Raw genomic sequence first — 20,637 nt, forward strand, 5'->3', positions numbered from 1 at the left:
AAAGTGCTGGAGTTGGTGAGCGTGGTGGAGCCTGGACACCCTGTGCCCAGCTGCTCCCTGCTCTGGTTCCTGGGAACTGTGCAGTGGGAGGGAAGCAGCTGCCAGGAGCTTGCTCTCTGGTGACTGTCTGAGGTTCTGAAGCCCTCCTTGTTCCCGGGGAAGCCATCAGGATCCTTCCCCTGGCAGAACCTCTGTGCTGTGCTCAGCATCTCCTTGCTGCCACCTGTGGTTTCTGGCTCTGAGTTGTGTCTCTTCCTCCTGGGCTGGAGCACCCATCTCCTGGGTCCTCCCCATCTCTACTGGGGGCTTCCCCACCTCTGCCTCCTGACCTGGGGCATCACAAGAGTGACCCTGTTGGGATAAAGCTTCCTGTGAGAGCAGCTCAGGATTTGTCAGCCAAGCCTGGATGGCTCCCTAGGGATCCAAGGAGCACCCTGCAGGAGCTCCATCCCTCCCTGTCCTCTGCTCCTCTGCCATCTCCCCATACTGCCCCTCAGCCTTCCCTCTTTGCTTAGCTTATAAAGAAGATGCTGGTGGTGGTGCTGACCCCGGGCTGGAGAGCTGCTCTGCTGCTGTCACCCTGCACCTCTCTGGGAGCAGCCGTGGCTTTCCAGGAGCCCCTCTCTGGCCACCAGTGCAGCCAAACAGCAGCTCCATCCCCAGCCTTTGGCTCTGGTGTCTCCTGGTGCTCAGAGGGCCCTGTGCATCCTTTGGCTGTGGTGTTTCCTGGTGCTCAGAGGGCTCTGTGCCCCAGGCTGGGCTTGGTGGGGGGGCCCCTGATACACTGGGAGGTGTTGGAGAGTGGGAGGGCTGGAAAGGGGAGAGGCTCATTGCTGTTCCTCCTAATTGCTCTCCCACTTCTGTACTCCAGCAAGCAAAAAGCTGTCTTGAGCTCCATCCCTGGGGACCCTGCCTGGCTCTGTCATCTCCAGCAGCTCCCCCGGGACTCTCCCCACAGTCGGTCAATTTAAAAAGCATCCTGCTCTGTTTTGACTCCCTCCACCCTCCCTTTGACATGAGAGCAATCCAGCTGCCTCTTGATGAGCTGGGGGATGCCAGGGCTGCAGCAAAATCTCCCGGGAGGGGGTGGGAATCCCCTGGGACTGCTCCCATGGGTGCTGATGAGCAGTGGGATGGAGCAGGACTCTGGTCCCTCCATCCACCCAGGACTGCTGTCAGTGTCCCTGCAGCCCCTAGCTGCACTTTTCAAGGGAAAATACAACGTAGCAGCCCAAATTTTGGGTGTTGAGGAGGGGATGAGTGTTCACATTGGGGGGAGAAATTTGTTTTCTAGAGTTTCTGCATTTCAAGTTCTGCATTTCATCACTGGCTTGTGGTGAGCCCTGGAGAGGCCAGGAAGGTCAAAATGCTGCCCTGGGAGAAAGTGTCTGCAGCAGCCCCCATAGAGCTCTGACCACTGCTCTCTCTTTTGAGAATTACTCTTTAATTTTTTTTTTTTTTTGGCTTTAACAAATCCTTGCTCCAGACTTGCTACTAGAAACTAGTAATAAAATCTGGAGGAGTTTTTTCTGGTAGAAGGTGTGGGGGTGGCCAGGAGGAGCTGCCCTGATCTGCATGGGTGGTTGCAGAAGCCTCTCACTCTGCAGTCCTGGGCTTGGGGCTGGGAACACAGATTTAATGAAGCTCTTCATTCTTAGCTCTGTTAGAAGCTTTTTACCAAACCTCCTCCATATGACTGGGAAAAATTAGCCAGAATTGTGTATTTGTGTGTCAGGCTTGGAGGGAGTGAGCGTGGTGGGAGCACATTTGTTGTTTCAGTGCTGCTGTGTGATGGGGTTGGGTCACTCTGGGTATGGTTCCAAAGCAAAGACCTAAATCTAAGGGAAGGGCAGACACCGAAAAGTTGAGAGTTTCACCTGAAAGTTGATTTCAGTCTCGTTCTGAAGATTAAGATTGGATTTCGGGGGGGGTCTTTGTAGCTGTAGGAATACCAGTGCCCAAGCACCAATTTCCCAGCTGCTCAGGAATTCTCTGGAGAGTCTCTGGTTCCCCAGAGGAGATGTTCACACACTGCTAACTCCGCATTCTGGATGCTTTTTCCCTGGGGAAAACGACGGGTTCAGCAGTGGTTAAACAACACTGTCACCTCTCCTCAGATGTCCCCTCTCGTTATCCCCAGCACACCTTGAAAAGCAATCCCGGAATTCCTGTAGGACCAGCCCGTGCTTTCCCTGGGGGACTTGTGGGAACCCTCAGCCCCGGGGGCAGCTCGGGCCGGGCCGGGCTCTGCGGTTCGGGGAGATTTGGGCAGAAATCTGCATGCGGCATCCGCGCTGCGAGCCCCGATCCAGCGCAGGCAGCGCCGTTGCCCGGGGAACGGGAGATCGCGGGTTAGAAACCTCGCTGAATGCCTTCTTCTTCTCCTCCTCCTCCTCCTCCTCCTCCTCCTCCTCCTCCCCGCTCCCTGCTAGTTAAGACACTCGGATGGATGTGAAATTGGGAATATAATAGCCTTTCAGGTGGTGCAGGGAGTTCAAGAATATCTTTGCTAATGAAAGAGCTGCCTGAACTCTCAAGGGGTTGAATGAGATTTTCTTTAATTATTTTTTTTAAATGTTTTTTTTTCCTCAACACCTACTATCAGAAGCAGGAGTTTACAAGCTGTGTGTGCCTCGGGGCCACTCACTGTGCCACCTGCATGGATAATTAAGACCTTTCCGGTTGCCATAGAGAGGATTTTTGCTCCCAGCGCTGCATCAATTGATATTTGGGATATTTTTTCTTAAAACTGCAAGAGCTGGGAGTGCTGGCTTTGTCCAGTGCGCTGGTGGCAGGTACAGAAGGGGAGAGCTTCAGCAAGCCCTGTAATTCCAACTATGCCTTCACCTCAGAAGATTTTAACTAATAGTGTCCAGACATTTTTAATTTATTTTTTTTTTAGCAAGAAATGTCCAGACTTCAGGAGTAATGGGGTTTTATGTAGGCCAAATCCCGGTCCTGTAATGGAACTTCAGACTTGTTCCTCAGTCACACCAGCCCAGCTGAAAATAATCTGAGCTGTTCTTGGACTTGGTGAGCGGGCACAGTCAGTGAGAGCAATAGTTCTGCTGGGGAAATTAACCCTGAGTGCTGCCCAGAGGTGGTTTTGTTCTGCTCCTGGGAGCCCCTCTGAACCCCCTGGTAGTGGCCAAGGCTTGCAGAGGCAGTGATGGAAATCAGACCTTGTGCATTGGGACCACAGCCCTGGGTCCTGCAGGGCTCCACCTGCAGCACTGCAACCAGCAGCAGCAAAAAGGCTTTTTTGTTGAGCTGGAACTTTACAGCAAAGAGGTTCTCTGAAATGACAGGCCCTGCTTGTTGGCCTTGCAGTGCAGCCTAGGGGGGGGGTGTCCCAGGAGGGGGTGGTGGGCATGGGAACCTCAGAGGATGAAAGGCTCAGGCAGCATCCAAGCCTCGCTTCAGTTGCCTCCTTTTTATTTTTGGGTGCTTCTGGGTGAGCTCTCTAATGACATCCCTGATCTACTGGGAGATGGGTGGGTGGTTGAAGATGGGCTGGGGGGGCTCCTGACACCCATCCTGGGGAGGGGATGGGGTGGGTCAAGCAGCCAGGGCTGTCACAGGAGAGCAGCTCCCTGGATGCTGGGGCTGCAGGAGAAGAGGTGACACCACCAGCAGGATGAATGTGCTGGGTTCAGCCTCTCCCATCCACAATACTGGTGTAATGAAATAGAATTATCATGTAATTATTATTAATGTACCCAAGCTGGAGTGAGGCTGAGGCAGGCAGGAGGGTGTGATGCTGGGCCAGGCAGCAGTGCCCCAGTGGGGATGGGAGGGGGAGGAAGATGCTGGAGTTGCTGAAGGAGGAACAATGATGTAACACAGAAAAACGTGCAATAGAAAGGGGGATTCAACATCTAACTGTGCTCTGCTTGAGAACCATGCTTGCACTGAATTAGAATCCTGGCAGGCTGTGAACAGATGAGGTTTTTTTGGGAAACACCTTTTTGTGGGGGTGCGTTTCATGTTCCTGGAGTCTGGAGGGCAGGGAAGTGCTTCCCTGGGGGTGGCTAGCAAAGGAGTTTAATGTCCTGGGCTGAACCTGCTTCCTCTTCTGCAGCTCCAGGTTCCACAAATCTCAAGACAAATCCCAAGTCCTCCTGCTGGGTCTCCCTGAGCTCCACAAGCAGTTCCCGGATCATCAGAGAGGTTTCTCTGGTTTTATCCTGCGTGGCAAAGGGAAAACAAGAGGCCAGTGTGAACTGGAGAGAAATCTGGGTGTGCACAAGCAAAACCCAGCCCAGTGTTTCTGAAATTTGCCATCTCTCATTTCTGTGAAGTACCACGGAACAGCTGGGAGAGATTTCATGCGAGCTGAAAGATTTTTATTGTTCCATTTAGCATCTTGCATCTGGAGCTCTGCCCCTTGTTGCCGTGTTAAAATCCACTGAAAGTAAAGCTGCCTTGGGGCTGGGCAGCCATGGCCACCACGGGGAGAGGGATGGGAATGGGAATGGGGTGGGTGCTGAGCCACAAACTCTCTGTCAAACAAGAGCCCTCGGGGCCCTGCGAGCACCCAGGCTGTGAGCAAGGGATGTGGGGACCAGTGTGCTGGGGGAGAGGCTGAAGTGCTTACCCAAATATCATTAAGAATGCAAATGGATTCTTTCCCTGGGACAGAGCTGCATTAAAAAGTAGGCCATATCGTAAACATTAATAAAGTCATATTGGCCAGCAGGGACAGGGATGCAGAGGCTGAGCCAAGAAAGCTTTTTGCAGAGCTCCATGCAAGTAAAACAGCTCTTTCTCTTCTCTGGAAGCTGGCAGCCTAGGTAATGCTTTAATTGAGCACAGTGGCATGGAATTGTACAGGACTGTTGCCCAAGGAGAGCAAAGTGAATCTGTGACTTGAAGTTTTGTTAGTGAAGCAGAAGCCAAGCATCCTGGCCACTAAAAGCCAAAGCAAAAATTCACCTAAACAATAATGGCTAAGAAAACAAACAAACCCAAAACCAAACACCAAAATAAGCACTAAGCAAGGCTGATCTCTTCTTCCTTCCCATGTGTTTGGAGAATGCAATAGTGCAGGCAGTGTCTGATTCTGCTTTCCCTGCTGACCTTGCCCAGGTGCTGATGTCCCTCTGCATAATCAACACTCAGTGCCCATCCTGTCCATCAGGGTTCTGGTTCTGGTGCATCCTCCCTGGTGCTGAACTCTGGACCTTCCCTTGGGGAATCTGGGGACAGAGAGATCCTGGGCCCGGAGCTGCAGCAGGGTGGCTCCTGTGCAGTGCCAGCCTGGCAGCATCACTGCAACCCTGGGGTTGAGTTGCTGTGGCTGGAAGGAGAGGAGGCAGCAGACGTGGTGCATCTGCATGTTGGGAATGTTACAGTTATATCTTATCCTTACAGCATCAAAGGGAGTGCCAAGTACAGCAGGGATCTTGCCAGTTGCAGCCCTTTGAATGTCTTCGAGGCAGCGGTGTTGGTGTGTAATAACACCCAGACTGTCAGGAGATAATCGCCTGTTTTCAAGGGGAGGGAGAACAACACCCCCAGGAGTGATCTCCCCCTGCTCCCAGCCCTGCAGAGCTCTTCCCTTCCTTGCCAGGGTGGGCACAGGGGGAGGGGTGGAGGGGTTGCCGGGCATAACCCAGCTCAGCCCCGGGGTAGCATCCTGCCCGGAGGAGGCTTTGGGGGAGCTTGGGGGTTTTGCTGTGCTCTGTCTGAGCTGTGGTTGAGGCAGAACCCGACAAACCGCCCCGGGGTTTGTGGGGGGATGTGTCCGAGGTGGCCTGGTCCCTGCCTCAGAGTTCCCTGCAGGCATCTGTCCATCCATCCATCCACCCATCCATCCCTTGGGCTCTGCCCTTCATCCCCAGCACTTGTGGGAAGGAGCCTGTGTTTGAGGAATGGTGGTTTTTTTTTCATCAGTGGGTAATTTTCCATATTATTAAGGGGTTTGTGGGTTGCTTTGTTTGCTTTCTGCCTGTCCTGCTCCTCCGCTTTCCTTTTGCCTCCTGGTGGGAGGAGAGGGTTTAATGTCAGCAGCTCCCCAGGGCAAACCTCCTGGGGGTTTCTTCATTCCACACCACGAGCCAGCGCTCAGGGGGCTGTGGGGAGAGGCTGCCAGGGGGGTCAGGACCCCCTCTTTTCCCCTTTTGGTGGGAGACCCCCTTGTCTGGGTATGGTGCCAGGCAGTTTGCTCTCCCTGGCTGCTGCAGGAGGTGGGTGCTGTGGGAAGGAGGGACCCAGGGGAGTCAAAAGCTGAAGGCAACTCCTGCTCAGCTCCAGCACCCTGTGGAGGATGAGCCTGCTTGCTGCTGCTGTGCTGCAGGGGGAAGTGGTTAAAATAAGAAAGTCCAGTTGGTTGTTGAGCAGCACCATCCCACATCCCCTGGGGCTCCAGCACCCTGCCTGGCCATCAGACTGGGCTCCCAGGAGTGGTTTCTGGTTTCCCCCCTCCCAGGAGCTCCTCATGGAGCTTTGTCTCTTGACACCCAGCAGGTCCTGTGTCTGTCTCCTGGGCTTGCAAGCTCCAAACCGTGCTGGGTGATGTTTGTCTGGAGAAGGTGTTGGGGAGAGCTGCGTGTTGGCTGGGTGGAAGTGGGGGTGCTGAAGGGCACTGGGCTCTGGTCTGAGCCTCTGGCTGGAGATGGGGTGCCCAGCATATGCTGGTGGCTGTCACCCCTGGGATGTCCATGGCATGCACCAGTCTGCAGCAGAGCAAAGCCAGAGGGACACTGAGATGTGTCTCAAGAGAGTCTCAAATGCTCCTGATAGCTCTTTGGGTGGGTTGGATGGATGCACAGGGGTTCTGTTGGCACTGGGAGCTCTTGGTGGCTCTGCTGGGAGGGCAAACTGGGGCTAGGTCCCTGCCTGCTGGTGCTGGCCAGCATTTGGCTGTTTGGGGGAGTCACTGTGCTGGTGATTTGAGGCAGCAGGGCAGGAACCAGTCAGGGTTTGGCTGTAGGAAACTCAGCACCCAGCAGAACCACACGACGCAGTTGTAGCATTTAATTAATCCAATGTCAGAAGCTTCCCCTGAGGAGGACCCTCCCTGCCCAACTGCTGCTTTCAGCTGTATTGTAATCCAACTGGTACCTTGCTGGGTGCTCCAGAAACCCTTCAAACATCACTTGGCTTGTGGAGAGCAGCAGCTCCCAGGCAGAAGCGTGCTCAGAGGAAGCCAGAGGCAGCAGCAGGGAAATCACCACCTGCATCTCAGCCCCCCAGAAAATAAAGTTGTTGTTATATTCATGATTTTTTTTCCTGTGCTTCCTGACAAGCAGAAAGATGTGCAGCAGCTTCAGTGTGAGCCGTGGGGGTGAGGGCAGAGCAGAGCCTCCCAGGCTTGGCAGGAGCTGAGTTTTTGGTCTGGTCTGGGTGTTGTCCTGATGTTGGTCAGTCTGGAACTCATCTGGTGACAAGTGGCAGCACCAGGGCTCAGGGGTGTCCTGGGGGTGAGCAGGACAGAACAAACCAAGCAACACTTCTGGCCAGAAATGTCTCTGTGTGTGCCTGGGCTTTGCCCAGAGCCCTGGGCAGGCTGTGGGGAGGGAAGGAGTTCTCTTATCTGCTCTTATCTTCAGGGTGGGCTCAGTACAAATTCCTCTTCAGGAGAAAAAAGCAAACAAAAAAAAGCATCTGGGTCTCTCTCTGGACCTGCAATGTGTGGAAGCTTCATTTGGGTGTCAGGATCATGAAACCTCTTGGCCAGGGGCTTTCGAGCACCCTGAAATTCTCCCTCTGCTCTGGGTTTTGGAGTGTGCTGCAGGTTCAGGGGGAAGAAATGGTCTGTTTGGGGCACCCCTGAGACACCCCGGTGCAGAGCCTGTGATTTGTAGAGGGAACTGTTGCATGTTTGCTGTTTGCACAAGAGGCAAAACCTCTCCCCCCTGCCAGCTCTCCCCTGGGGAGGACTCACCTGGGGCTTCTGGAGGTCCCCAGGTCCTGGGTGACACCGAGGCAGAGAACACCATGAGGTTCTCTCATGGAGCTCTGACATGGAGCTCTGGCTTTGGTTTGGTTGTGGTGGTGCTGATGGTGGGACAAGGGGACAGAGCTGTGCCCCAGCTGTGCCAGGAGAGCTGTGTGGGCAGCTGGGGCACAACTGGGATGGGGACAGGATGTCCGAGTCTGGGACAGGGATGGGGATAGGATGCCCCAGTCTGGGCAGGGGATGGGCTGTGATGGTGATGATGCTCCATGAGCTATTTAAATGCTGAAAGAGCCTTTGCCAGTCAGGTGTCCCTGGAGCCTCTGGGTGTATTTGGAGGGGAAGGCAGTGTAATCTGAGCATCACTGCTTAATAATTCCCCTGGTGACTGGTTTGGGAAAGAAGATGATGTTCAGAATATTAAAATTTAAAGGGGGGGAGTGGGGAGATTTAAGGAAGAAAATGGCAGCAAAGTCCCCTTCTCTGTCTTGGAGATAACTGACAAAATTCAGCTACAACTGAGTCGCATTATTAGCACTTTAGGGACTGGGCTTTTATCTTCCTCAAATAGGATTAATATGCTGTTCCAGGAAGAAGTGCAGCTATAAAACAAGCTTCCAGCCATCTTCTAGGGCTCAGAGACAGAAGAGCTGGGCTGGGGCTGCCCTCTCCTTCCTGCCTGCCTTGTTCTCTGGGCAGCACAGGTCCTGCCAAGACACCTTTCCATATTCCTGCCTCCTCTAAGGAGCCTGACCCGGAGTGTCAATTACCATATTAAATTACTAGGTCACCAGAGTTCAAGTAGGCTGCCAAGTTCTTAATGATCTTCTCTTTCTTGTCATGTGTGGGTTTGGGTTTGTTGTTTCTTTGGAAGGTTGTTTTTTTGTTTGTTTTGGGGTTTTGTTGTGGGGTTTTGTTGTGGGGTTTTTTTTGCTGTTTTTTGTTTGCTTGGGTTTTTTAAATTTTTTCTTTTGTTTTGTTTTTGCTTTTCCAAGCCTTTCCATCCAGGCACTTTTAATGGAGACCTTGTGTAACTTAACCCACCCCAGCAGTGAGCCAAGCAGCCAGTGGTGTAACTGGTGCAAGGTTTGGGGAGGACTCAGTGTCTGCCCTCCAGGGACCTCCTGGCCTTTCCACTGCCTTCCAGCCCCTTCAGAAGAAATCCAGAACTAATTGCCAAGCCTGCTGAGCCTGATCCCTCGGGGCAGTGATTAATCAGAGTGCTCCTTTTCCATCTCTTGCAGGTGGAGATGCTGAAGGTGGAGATGCTGAAGGTGCTGCTGGGGCAGCTCCCATAGGAACTGTGTGAGCAGGGATGGCCACAGGCACTGGGGTGTCCCCAGGGGTGTCCCCAGGGATGCTGGGCTCCTGATGGTGTGCTTTGTGATGGGACAGGAACATGTGCCACCACCTCTGTCTGCATGGGTGGGGAGCGAGGAGCAAGGTGAACCCCTCCAGGGTGCTGGGGATGAGTGAGGCTGCTGGGGTGCTCGCTGCTCCTCAGCAGGGTTTTTTTTTGTTGGCCCAAGGAATTTGGAGAGGAAGCAGGAGCTGGACTTTGGCCATGTCCTGAACAGAGGGAAGAGCCTTGTGCCATGTCCAGTGTGCCCTGCACCAGTAAGAGCTGGAGATGCTGGGCCAGCAGTGTCCCCTCTCCTGCTGCCCCCAGCCCTAGCAGCCTGGGTGTGGCTTTAGGTGCTTCCCTGGCACATGCAGTGGGAGAAATGAAGATCCTTCCCCAATCCCAGCTCTCACACTGTCACTGTCCCTGCCCACACCTATTATCCTGCCGTGGATGATTGATGCTCCTCATCCCTCCTGCCTTCAATGCCTCCTTTGTCATGCAGAGGATGTTGTCAATTCAGCTCTGGTATTTCATAGGAAAGCTGCAGACTTTTTTGGAATGTTTTGTTCATAGGTACTGAAATCCTTCTAAAAGTGCATGGATGGTCTCAAAATATTTAACCCCTTTAAAAAGAATTTAAAGAAAAAAAAAAAAAGAAGGAATATTCCAAGTGTTGCCTCAGTGTTGGACAGGGATGTTCCCCAGTGCCTGGGACTGTGGGTGCTCCTCTGCTCCATGGGCAGCCTGGGGACACACCTGAGCTCCTATGGGCTCTCGCTGCTCTCCAGGTACAAATTCTTCATACTTTTTGTACTCTTTGTATTTTCTCAAGCCCCTAAGTGATGAAGGAAGGTGAGTGCCCAGAAGTGGTGCCTGCACTGAACAGAGCTTCTGCCTTAGGGGGGTGTTGGGGAGACCTAAGGGACCTCTCCCTCCCTCCAAAGGGTGGGCTGGGACAAAGCTGGTGTTGGGATGTGCTGAGCTCACCTGGCCCTGGAGCATGAGAACCTGGAGGGGCTGGGGGAGCAGAAAAAATCCCCTCAGGCATAGAAGGCCAGAACAGAGATAAGCAGAGGCTGCAGAGTGAGTGTGGGAGGGATGGGGGAATCAGGGTGCTCCCTGGGGTGTCCCAGCCAGCCTGCTCCTCCTGGGAATGGAGCTGCATCCCCAGCCACGGGTGGGAGCTGCTGTGGAAACACAGAGAAGAACCAGGCTGGCAGGATCAGTCCCTGTGTCCGATGGAAGGGAGAGGGGAGGAGGAGACCACGGTGTCTGCAGGAGCCTCCTGAAATACCCAGTGCCAGGGTCCCCCCATCCTCCCTGCAAAACCCCTCAGTATCCGCATGCATTTCCTGTCCCAGGGCACCAGAAACACGGGAAGGTTCCTGGGGAATCCTCAGATTTGTAATTCAGGAAGGGATGGGGTGAGGCTGGGGCAGAACCATCCCAGCTCCTGCCCTGCCCCTGGTGCGGGTGCCTGGGCTCTGCCTCCCCATCCCGCTCCTGCTGTCCCCGAGCTGTCCCGGGTTCTGGCCATGGCTGGGGACACGGCAGGGCCCCCCAAGGCAAAGCTGTCACCTCTGGCTCCTGCTGGCACAGCCCCGGTGCCACCTCCTGCCCTGCAGCAGCTGGGAGCGTGCTCGGGGCTAAATTATTCAGTCTGAAAGTGAATCTCTGATAGAGCTTGGTAAGGGAGAAATGCTGATGAAGTATTTAAAGTCTGAGCCGGTTCTCTCTCAGCCAGGACCCGGCTCTCTAATGTAAAATTAATGCCTCAGTGTCTCTGGAAATTGCTGCTGGCCCCGGGGTGGGTGTTTGGAGCAGTGGGTGCTGCCGGGCAGCAGGTCTTCCTGCAGGACCCTGCAGCTCCGGGGATGCAGGAGCTTTGGTGCTAACATTGCTCCCCATTCCCTCCCCAGCAGCAAAAGGTCATTTTTATCAGGGAACTGGGAGCTTTCCCTGTAGCGTGGAAAGGGGAGCAAAAAGCCTGGAGCTGCTGCCAGGTGCACAGGCAGATGAGGAGCCTGGATCCATGAGGATGTTTCTGTTAACAGGGACCTGCAGAGCTCTGCCACACATCATCCCATGGCTGGGAAGAGAAGCACTGGGGAAGGGAGCTGGAGGAGCAGGAGCATCCTTCTCTCCCTGCAAAAAGGGGAACAGCCCAGGCCAGGGACTGCCTGCTCAGGGCTGGCTCACAGAGCTTGTGGCAGCCCCTGCCATGCCCAGGGCTGTATCCATGCTCCATCCCTGCTGAACCCATCCTGGGATGAGGAGCAGGGTAAGTCCTGTCTGTGCTGTGGGGTCATCCATGAATCTTGCCCAGGGAACTGCTGGGGAACGGGATGGACAGTGCCAATTGTTTCTATAATGGCTGAGAGACTGTATAGCTTTTAGAAAAAGAAAAGAAAAAAAAAAAAGTAAAATACATCCTGCTGCTCGTACTTCAGAAATACCAGGAACTGCGGTTTTATCTTCCTGATAAATGACTGAATGACAGCTTTCCTTGCAAGGCTGAGCAAGGATCTGTAATGAAAATTTCTTTGTCCTGTTAGCACAGAATTAACTGGGCTGAACGAGAATGACTTCCTCAGGTTGGAAATCTTTGTAGCTGCTCAGGCAATCAGAGTCTCCTCAAGAAACAAAGCTGGTGAGACCCTGCAGAAGAGCAGCCTGCTGCCTCACTCACTCACTCTTTTCCTTTTCACCCCTTTGCTTAGAAAACCCACTCTCCTTTTCTGTATGAAACCCAAACCCTACAGCAAGGCTTCCTCACACTCCCCACCCCTGCATCTCTCTTTTTTGCTTGAATCAGCAGCATCTCCCCAACATCTCTCGCAGGCTGGAAGCTGCTCCTTGTTCCTTGGGGTTGCTGGGGGTGGCAGGGACCCAAGGCAGGGATTTTTGTCTCCTCCTTTGTTCTTGGGTCCTCCAGCCTGGACTGACCAGGACTCCCCAACATCTCAGTCCCCAGAGCCCTTTCCCACTGGGGTTCCATGGGGTAGAAGTGTGGCCCCAAACTCCCCTAGCATGGCTGCTTTTTTACCGTTTCTCTGAGACCACCGAGGTCTGACGGGAGATGAAAATATTTGCTGTGTTGTAAGAACTCCAGAAAGCTTTTAACCAAAGCTGGGGATTAAATCAAAGAGCACAAATTTTAGCTCAGCTCCTCTCTGTGTGTTGGAAGCGATTAAAAGCTGTAAAGCGCTGTCAGAAATTTGGGACTTCCCCTCCTGGAAATCTCTTTCCCCTTATTTTATAATTACCATGCTTGACTGACTTTGTTTGATGTAGAGGGTCTTATTTTTTTTCAATGTGGGAATGGAAAATCGTGGGCAAGTGCTGGCTGTGGTGCATCAGGGCAAAGCCAGGCTGATGGATCTGATCCCAAGGGCTTGCCCAGTGTGGGTGGATCCACACAAAGCTACTTTAAATCTGTATTTTTTTATTATATTTTTTTTATTATTTTGTTTTCCCTCAGTTCTGACAACCCATATTCCAAGCTCTTCCCTGAATCTCGTGTCACTGAGGAAGTGGAAGCCTTATCCCAGGGAGAATTTCCACGGGTTGTAAGGGAGCAGCCACGCACTGAGATGTGCTCAAAATAATCTTTGAGCTCTGTGGCATTAGAACCATCTGCGAAATCTCAGCTCCATCAGCTCTCTGGGGTGGTTTTAGCTCCTCCCTGGGTTTGATTTTTAGATGAATCTTTTTTGATCCTTTTCCTGGCTCTGCTAACTCTCCATCTGTCTGCTCGCTTTGACATGCTGCATCCCAGGGTGTTCTTGGTGCCTCCATCCCTCCCCCTGGCCCCATGGAGGTGGACAAAAGGGCTTCCCTGCAGAGGGAATGTGTGTTCTGGGAAGGGATGGGGAGAGGCATTAGAGGTGACTTCCCTGAATTACTCATTTCATGAAGGACTCAGGGTGGGAGTGTGTGTGTGTGTGTGTGTGTGTGAATCAATGAGCCCCTTCTTCAGAACATCCAGGCAAGGAGTTCATGCAATGAAATTAGAGCACCAAATGGAGCTGCAATGCAAGGCAGGGCTGGCTGCTGCCACGGGGGGGTTGCTAGGCAGGGTTCATTCCTGCAGGAAGTCATTTGTCACAGCGTCTGAGATTTTTGAGGAGGGCTGGATCCCTTCCTGCCAGCTAACAACATTTGATGTGGGAGAGGTGGCTGATCAGATCCATGCAGGGCTTGGGAAAGGATTTATCATCTCGGGCCAGCCTTGGTGTTGTGCTCTCCTGGTGATGGTTTTAAGCCCTCAGCTGTGGGCTGGTGCCAGGGCCCCGTTCATGTGGCTGGGAGCTTGTGCTGGGGTCGTGGGGGCTCAGAGGCAGCTTTGGGGCTCTCCTGGGCTGGGCTGTGTGGAGATGTGGAACTCTGAGTGGTACGAGGCCACTGCCAGCTCCCCAGGGACCCTTTGCAGTCATCCAGCTCCTTGCAGGGAGTGGATCCAGGCAGCATGGCCAGGGTACAGGGCAAGGCAGTTTTTCCCTCTAGACCCTTCTGCTGGCATCCCAAAAACCTGATCCAGAGCGAGGTCAGAGCATGCTGGAGGAAGGGAACTCCAGAGGACAGGCAGGACAGGTCCCTGTGTGTGACAAAGGTTTGTCCTGGCAGTGACACAGCTCCAGGGCTGGCTCTGCTGCTGGCCAGGATGGGTTCAGCATCCTCAGGCAACGGAACCACCAGCCCTGAGACCTTGCTGAGAATACCTGTGCTGGTGCTGGGCTGGCTCCCTGGGCATCCTGAGACCAGTTTAAGGAGCTTAAAGCCTTGAAAAGGCTTTTCCTGGGCAGAAGCCACTGAGCCGGGAAGGATTTTGTCTTCTCAGAGGAAATCTTTCAGCAGTGCTGGATCTTTGGGCACAGTGCCCACTGCCTGCTCTGGGGAAAGCATCTGCACGGCTTGGGAGCACGTGAGGTGAGGGAACTCTTGGGTGTTTGTGTGCTTTCTGCCAACAGAAGAAAATGAAATGTTATGAAGGAGCAGGGAGGTGCACGTGCTGGTGGTGTGCAGCAAACAAGCTCTGTGGCTGCTGGGGACAGCCCTGGTGGGACAAACCTGTGAACAAACCTGCATGGCTTGTCCCTGGGGGGTGGCAGCATAGCCAGGACTGCCCCTGCTCCTCCTCCTCCTCCTCCTCCTCCTCCTCTGCTTGGTGGGGCTGTTGTCTCCCTGTGCTGGGACCACCCACTCTGACTTCATTGAGGCTGATGTCAAGGTCTGGCTTCTCATTCTTCCCTTTCACTGTGGGTTCTGTTGGTCCCAGTGACCTCCCAGGAGAAGGGGTGGGGATGACACCCTGCAGCCTGGGGCTGGCAGGGCTGGGGATGTCACCTGCAAGAGCAGTGCTTGGCTTGCAGCTCGTGGGAGTCCCAGGAGGGATCAGAAGGGACCTCTGAAGGTCACCCAGTCCAGCCCCTTGCAATGAGCAGGGACAGCTGCAGGGGGGGCAACCGGGTCATCTTGGTCACAAACTGTGGGTCTGGGGTGACAAACATCACCTCCTCAAACATCACCTCAAACATCCTCCCCCTCTCCTTGCAGAAGAATCTCCAGGCTCTGCACTGCAAGCCAGGGCTGGGTTTGTCCTTCCTGCCACTGCTGCTGCCTCACCAGGGGCTCCTGCCTGCTGCAATCATTTGCAGCATTGTTCCAAAACATGCTCCTGGCCACAGGCTGTCGGATCAAGCTGTGATTTGCTGGCCTGGCTCCCCGTGCTGAGCAGCCCTGGCTGGCTGGCTGGCTGGCAGCAGTGCAGCTGATGGGATGGGGGAGCAGGCTCTGCTTCCCCAGGGGGTCCCTTCCCATGCTGGAGGTGCAGCTGGACACATGCTCTGCACTGTTCCTGCTCTTGGAACGTGTGTTGATGAGGCTGTTCTGGTTGGCAGGTTCTGTGATCAGTCTGGGAAACTGCTTTACAGTTTTTCATGAGGATTTTGGAGCAGTGGTTTATGCTAAGAAGCCTGTAAGTCCCTATGTATATGTATATGTATATATATATATATATATACATTTTATTTGAGCAACACTTTTAGAGTTTTCTCTCTTCCCATCCTTCAAAACAAAGCTGAGGGCTTCCAAATGCTCTGCTGCTAATATGGTCTCTTAGCTCTGAAAACCAAACTCCTAGGAGCCCTTTTTTTTCTGAGCTGCATCCAGATCACAGGGAATGGAGCTGGATGATCTTGCCCCGGTGTTTTGGTGCAGGTCTCTCCAGCTCTGGGAAGCTGCTCTGGGGCTGCTATCAGTACCATTTGTCCCAGTGGGCCTCAGAACCCTGCTGAGTCCCTGAGGTCCAGGCTCTACCTCTTGCCTTGAGCAGGGCTTTGTGTCCCTTCCTTTCCCCAGGGCAGAAAGGTCTCCCCAGATGCCTGCCATGGATGGGGCTCTACAGAAGAATTTAGAGCCCCTGAACATCCTTGCACCACCCAGTAACACATGGTAAAGGTTAATGTGGCTTTTTTGTTGTATATAAATGACTCAGGACGTTTGTAAGCTCACTGGTGGGATGGATAACGTTATTACCATGTAATAAGATTTACAAATCAACTGTCTCATTAGCAACCTGGAGAAGCTGCTGCTCATGTTGTAGTTTCTAAACTGACCAAGACAGGGGCTGAAAGCAGTGCAGGAGGCTGGGGCAGGATGGCAGTGCCTGAGCCAGCACAGGGCACAGGGCTGGGCTCATGTTCAGGAGCTGAGGCAGGGTTACTGCTCTGAGCTCCCCTTCCTGGGTAATGCCATGGGCCCTTTTCCTGCCTGGACTGAGTGGTCACCCAAGTGTGCAGACAGGGTTTGAGCAGATCTGTCCAAGGCTCTGAGGTGTTGGAGGCAAAGCCCAGGCTGTTCAGACCCCTTTGTTTGCTTTGGATGCACGGGGAAGCTTCAGCATCTTCCAAGGGATTGTCCTTACACTCTGTATTAATGTGGATTGCTGGAGACCCTGCTGTTCTGGCTAGATGTTCAGTTGCCACCAAGATGACTTGCAGGGGGTCTGATATAATTTGATTAATTGAGCTGTAACTTGCCTGGGGGGGGATGAGGCTGGAGGGGGCAATTGCCACCAGTGCCAGGTTCTGGATGTGGGAAGCAGGAGATCCCCTGCAGCCAGATGTCACCCATGGGTGAGCCATGCTGGTGGGAAGACCAGCACAGACAGCTCCTGCTTTGCCCCTTCTCCAGCTTCTGTCACTCCCAGGCAGGAGGGAGGGGGGGTTGCTTTTCCCCAAGCAGCAGCAAATATATTGCTGTCCCCAAAGTGTAGGAGCCTCTTAGGAGCTGGGCAAGCGCCAAAAGATCTGCTTGACCTGCTCTTCAGAGCCAGGTTTGCATCCCACAGCCTTTTCATATGACATGGAGGAATGGCATCACAAGTGCAGCCTGGCAACAGTCTGGTTTCCTCTGCTGCACTGGAACTATTCTGGCCCCACTGGGAACCTCTCCGGGCAGCATCAGCACACAGCCCCCCACCTCTCCCCGAGCCTTATTGAGTTTATACACACACTTCAGGACAAATCTTTGCTAATAGAGTTCTGATTTCTTCCTTCCTGCTTCCCAGATGCTCCTGTCTCTGGATACAAATGACAGAAAGGGCACACAATGTTTTCAAGAAGTTTATTTGTTTCGGCTCAGAAAAGCAAGTGAAGGGTCCTGCCAGGAGAGAGCTCTCAGCAACTGTGGTGCCTCTCAAACCTTCTGGGTTTGTCTTTTTCACAATGAAAAATGTGAAAAGGGAAAGGGTTTTAAAGCTGGATGAGGAAGGGCACAGTACAGGGATTGGTTTTTAGTGGTGCACATCACTTACCTGCTTCCATAGGAAAAGCTCCGTGGTGATGTGATTGCAGGCTGCTGGCAGGCTCGGAGCAACACGTGCTGACAGGGTTTGGTGTTGGGAGGGATGTGGGTTTAGTTCTGGATACTTGTGCCTGAAAGGCTGGGTAATGGCACGCTGGGCTCTGTTTCCCCGTGCTGTTCCCAGGAGGGTGACTTTGTCATCCGTGTGTGTGAGGAGAGGAAGAGGAACGTGGCTGCTGGTCTGGCGAGTGGAGGCTGAGGAGATGCTGAGGAAAAGCAGAGCTGGGGGAGGAAAATTGCCCACCTGTTCCCATCGGTACAAGCTTCCATTTTTGGACACATGCACTTTCCAGCTCAGCTCCCCACAAATGCCACATTCTCCCTCTTTTTATGCACGGCAGTGACCTCAGAGTGTGTGCAGGGAGTGACAGCTCTCAGTCGTCTCCCCCCGATATTCCCCCCACCTTTTGCTGCTTCTTCAGTTTTACTGCAATGTCTGCTGCAGTTGACAATATCCACCAAGGTTTAAAAACCTGCCACGGGTTTACTTAAAGAAGAACAAAGTCTTCTCACCCACCAGGTGTAAACAGCTTTTTATTTCTGAAGCTCCGTGCTCGCGTGGTGCCTGCCCTGGCCCTTGAGGTGCCCCTGACACTGTCCCTGTCTTCTCTTTGCAGTTTGCTGCTTCGTCGTGCACAAGCGGTGCCATGAGTTTGTCACCTTCTCCTGCCCGGGTGCTGACAAGGGCCCTGCCTCTGATGTAAGTACCACGTCCAGCACCTCTAGCACCTCCAGCACCTCCAGCCCAGGCTTTGTGGGTCCCTCTGCTTCACAGCCCCTTGCAGGTGTTGCTCCTCCAGTGTTCTTGGGGGGATGACATTTCTGTTCTGCTGTTTCCCAGGCATCTCTAACTCAGAGTTATTCGTAGTTGTGGGAGCTGCCCTCTATCTTTGAGATGCTTAAACCACCTTAAAATCCCCCCCATAATGTGCTCTCAGCAGAGCAAGGGGAACGTCCAGGAATGCAGAGACGTTCTCCTTTGAGGCTGTGTCTGCCTCAGTTTCCCCATCAGCAAAGTGATGTTGCCAGGCTCTGCCACCTTGAACAGAGGTTTCAGCTTTGGGGTAATTAACACACAGGAAGCATTCAGTGCTAATGAGCTGGTTTAATCCTCCAGTAGCAGACTGGCCAGTGTGTCCTGGGCTGAAGAGGACTCTTCCTGCTGGGCTTGGTTCAATGTCTCCATCAATCCCTATTGTTCATCAGATGCCTATGATTTTGCCAGACTGTAGGTAGCATTTGGGAATGTGTCTGCTCCTCGCTGCTCCTCAGTTAATCACTTTTTCCAAAGCATCACTGCCCTGTGTCATTATTTCAGGGCTGCTCCCACATTACCCACAGTTTTTTGGGCATTATTTGGTGTTGATGCTCTCGGCTGCTCGCCTGCAGCATCCCTGCTCCTCACCCCAGGGGCTGCTCACTGAAAGCAGGCACTGTTTTTTCAAGCCTGTTTCATATCATCTTGCAGGTTTAATTAAATCAATGTGTATGTTTCATCTTCTCAAGGGAGAAAAAAAGAAAAGCAACCCACAGGCACACTCTTGCTTGTGATCTGCACAGTCAGTGTTGCTGCGTTTGCTCCGACCCTCTCGGAGGCACCGAGCTGGCCAGGCAGCACTGACAGGGATGAGAAAATCACTGGGAAACACCAACTTAGGTGTGACTTTTGGAAAACACTGTTGCTTGTCTGTAAAAAACAGAGCTACCCACCCAAATGCCTGCTGACTGAGTCCCCATCCTTAGTTTCCCTGGGACTTAATTTCCTGGTGAATCCCTGTGCTTTTAAGGGCCAGTTGAGAGCTGGAGCACTGTTTGATAAGCCCAGTTTTATCTCCACTTCCCAGCAGATAAACAGTCAATATATTATATGTTTTTTTGAAGTCCACCCTCCATGGGGACTTTGCATACGACTGTGGCTTTCCTTGCTTTCCTTTCTTCTCAGTAGAGGCTGCTGCTAATTGTGGGGGATTGGTGGCTGCTGGACCTTAAAAAGGAGTTAGTGGAGGGGAAAAGGAGATGCCAAGCCAGGAGAGGCTTGTGGACCCACAGACACACTGGTCCTGCTGCCACTTTATGGGCTGCAGACCCAGGGGACAGTGACAGGGTGGGCTGGGGATAGCGACCTGCTCCACCAAACCCCCATCTGCTGGGGGACTGAGACAGGGATGGAGGCTTCAGTTCCCGCTGGTGTAAAGCTCAAGTTTTCCTCTGCTCTCTTGTTGCTAATAACCTCAGGGGGAATCCAGAGTGAGCTGGGGTTGTGTCAGCCACAGGGAGCATCTGTGGTGTAACCCCTAGAGCTGTGCCTCTTGTTGGGGTGTAACCCTTAGAGCTGTGCCTCTTGTTGGGGTGTAACCCTTACAGCTGTGCCTCTTGTTGGGGTGTAACCCTTAGAGCTGTGCAGCCTGGGAACTGGCTTTCCTTTCACATTCAGATCCAGTGAAATTGAGCAGAAAGAACCAGTTTCATTTCTTGCACTTGTGTGCTGGGGGCTGCAGTGAGCCCCAGGCTGGAGCAGAGCTGGGAGGGCAGAGGAGTGCAGAAAAAAAAAAAAGAGAAAAAGCAAAACCATTTTCTAACTTTACTCTTTGATCCCTGTATCTTTTGGTATTTTGATCCCTGTATCTTTTGGTGTTTCACAGTTACTTGAGAATCAAGGAGAAAAACCTTTTGCACACCAGGCAGTGCTGGTGTGGGTGTGGATGCTGATTCCTGTCTGGGTGATAGCAGCTCCTGACACAGCTCCTGTGTGACGTTGTGTGTGTGCCCCAGTGCCCCAGGGGTGGTGGTTTTTGGGGGCTTAAGCAGGTAGCCCCGAGGGCAAGCTGATGGCTCAGGCTTTCCTCAGTAAAACAACCCTCCCCAGAGAGCAGTGAAATGTCAAAGTCTCTCTCTGTTCCCACTGCCTGGTCCTGCTTTGGAGAAGTTCTCTGTTGGGTCTGCTTGTGTTTGAACCTCCTCAGGGAGTGACAGCATGTGTGTGTGTGTGTGTGTGTGTGTGTGTTTAACCTTGCCAAGCCTACTGAGAAGGAATTTTCCATCTAGGAGAGGGAGGACAAATTACACCGTGATGATAGGGCCTCTCAGTTAAAAAAAAAAAATAAAAAAAAATTAATTGCTTCTTGCAGTAGAGAGTGAAGCTGTAGCTATAAATGCTGGTGCTGAAGACACTGGGGCTGCTGTCCTGCTCAATGGCTCTGAAGTCATGGCAAGGGTTATTTTTTTAATGGCTGAAGATGTGCTTGCTGGTGAGTCCCTGCTGTGGGCAGTGGTGATGCTGAAGCACCGTGGGTGTCACACAGGCCCGGGGGACTGAGGGCAATGTCCCTGTTTGTTCAGGAGGTTCCCTTCTGTCACTGCTTTTGGTGTGTGCTGGGCTTTGGAGGGATGCTGAGGGGGCTGGGTCTCTGCCCTGCATCCCCCGAGTGATGCAGTAACTCTGTTGAGCTGTTCTGCAGGGGGTGCCCAGCCTTGGCCCACCAGGGCCACCGAGAGCCTCTGCTGTGTCTGCTGACACTCCCTGCCC

At 53.1% G+C, this 20,637-nt stretch overlaps 1 protein-coding gene across 2 annotated transcripts in view; it reads left to right on the plus strand.

Annotated features, from left to right (window-relative positions):
- The window catches only part of PRKCB (protein kinase C beta), an 83,225-nt gene that overhangs the window by 18,726 nt on the left and 43,862 nt on the right, over positions 1 to 20,637 (plus strand). For both annotated transcript variants that reach the window (XM_030459940.1, XM_030459939.1), the window contains exon 3: positions 17,729 to 17,811. In XM_030459940.1, coding sequence (XP_030315800.1) covers positions 17,729 to 17,811 — 83 coding nt within the window. The remainder of the gene's footprint in view (positions 1 to 17,728; positions 17,812 to 20,637) is intronic.

The sequence above is a fragment of the Calypte anna genome, chromosome 14, assembly GCF_003957555.1.
Source record: "Calypte anna isolate BGI_N300 chromosome 14, bCalAnn1_v1.p, whole genome shotgun sequence".
NCBI lineage: Eukaryota > Metazoa > Chordata > Aves > Apodiformes > Trochilidae > Calypte > Calypte anna.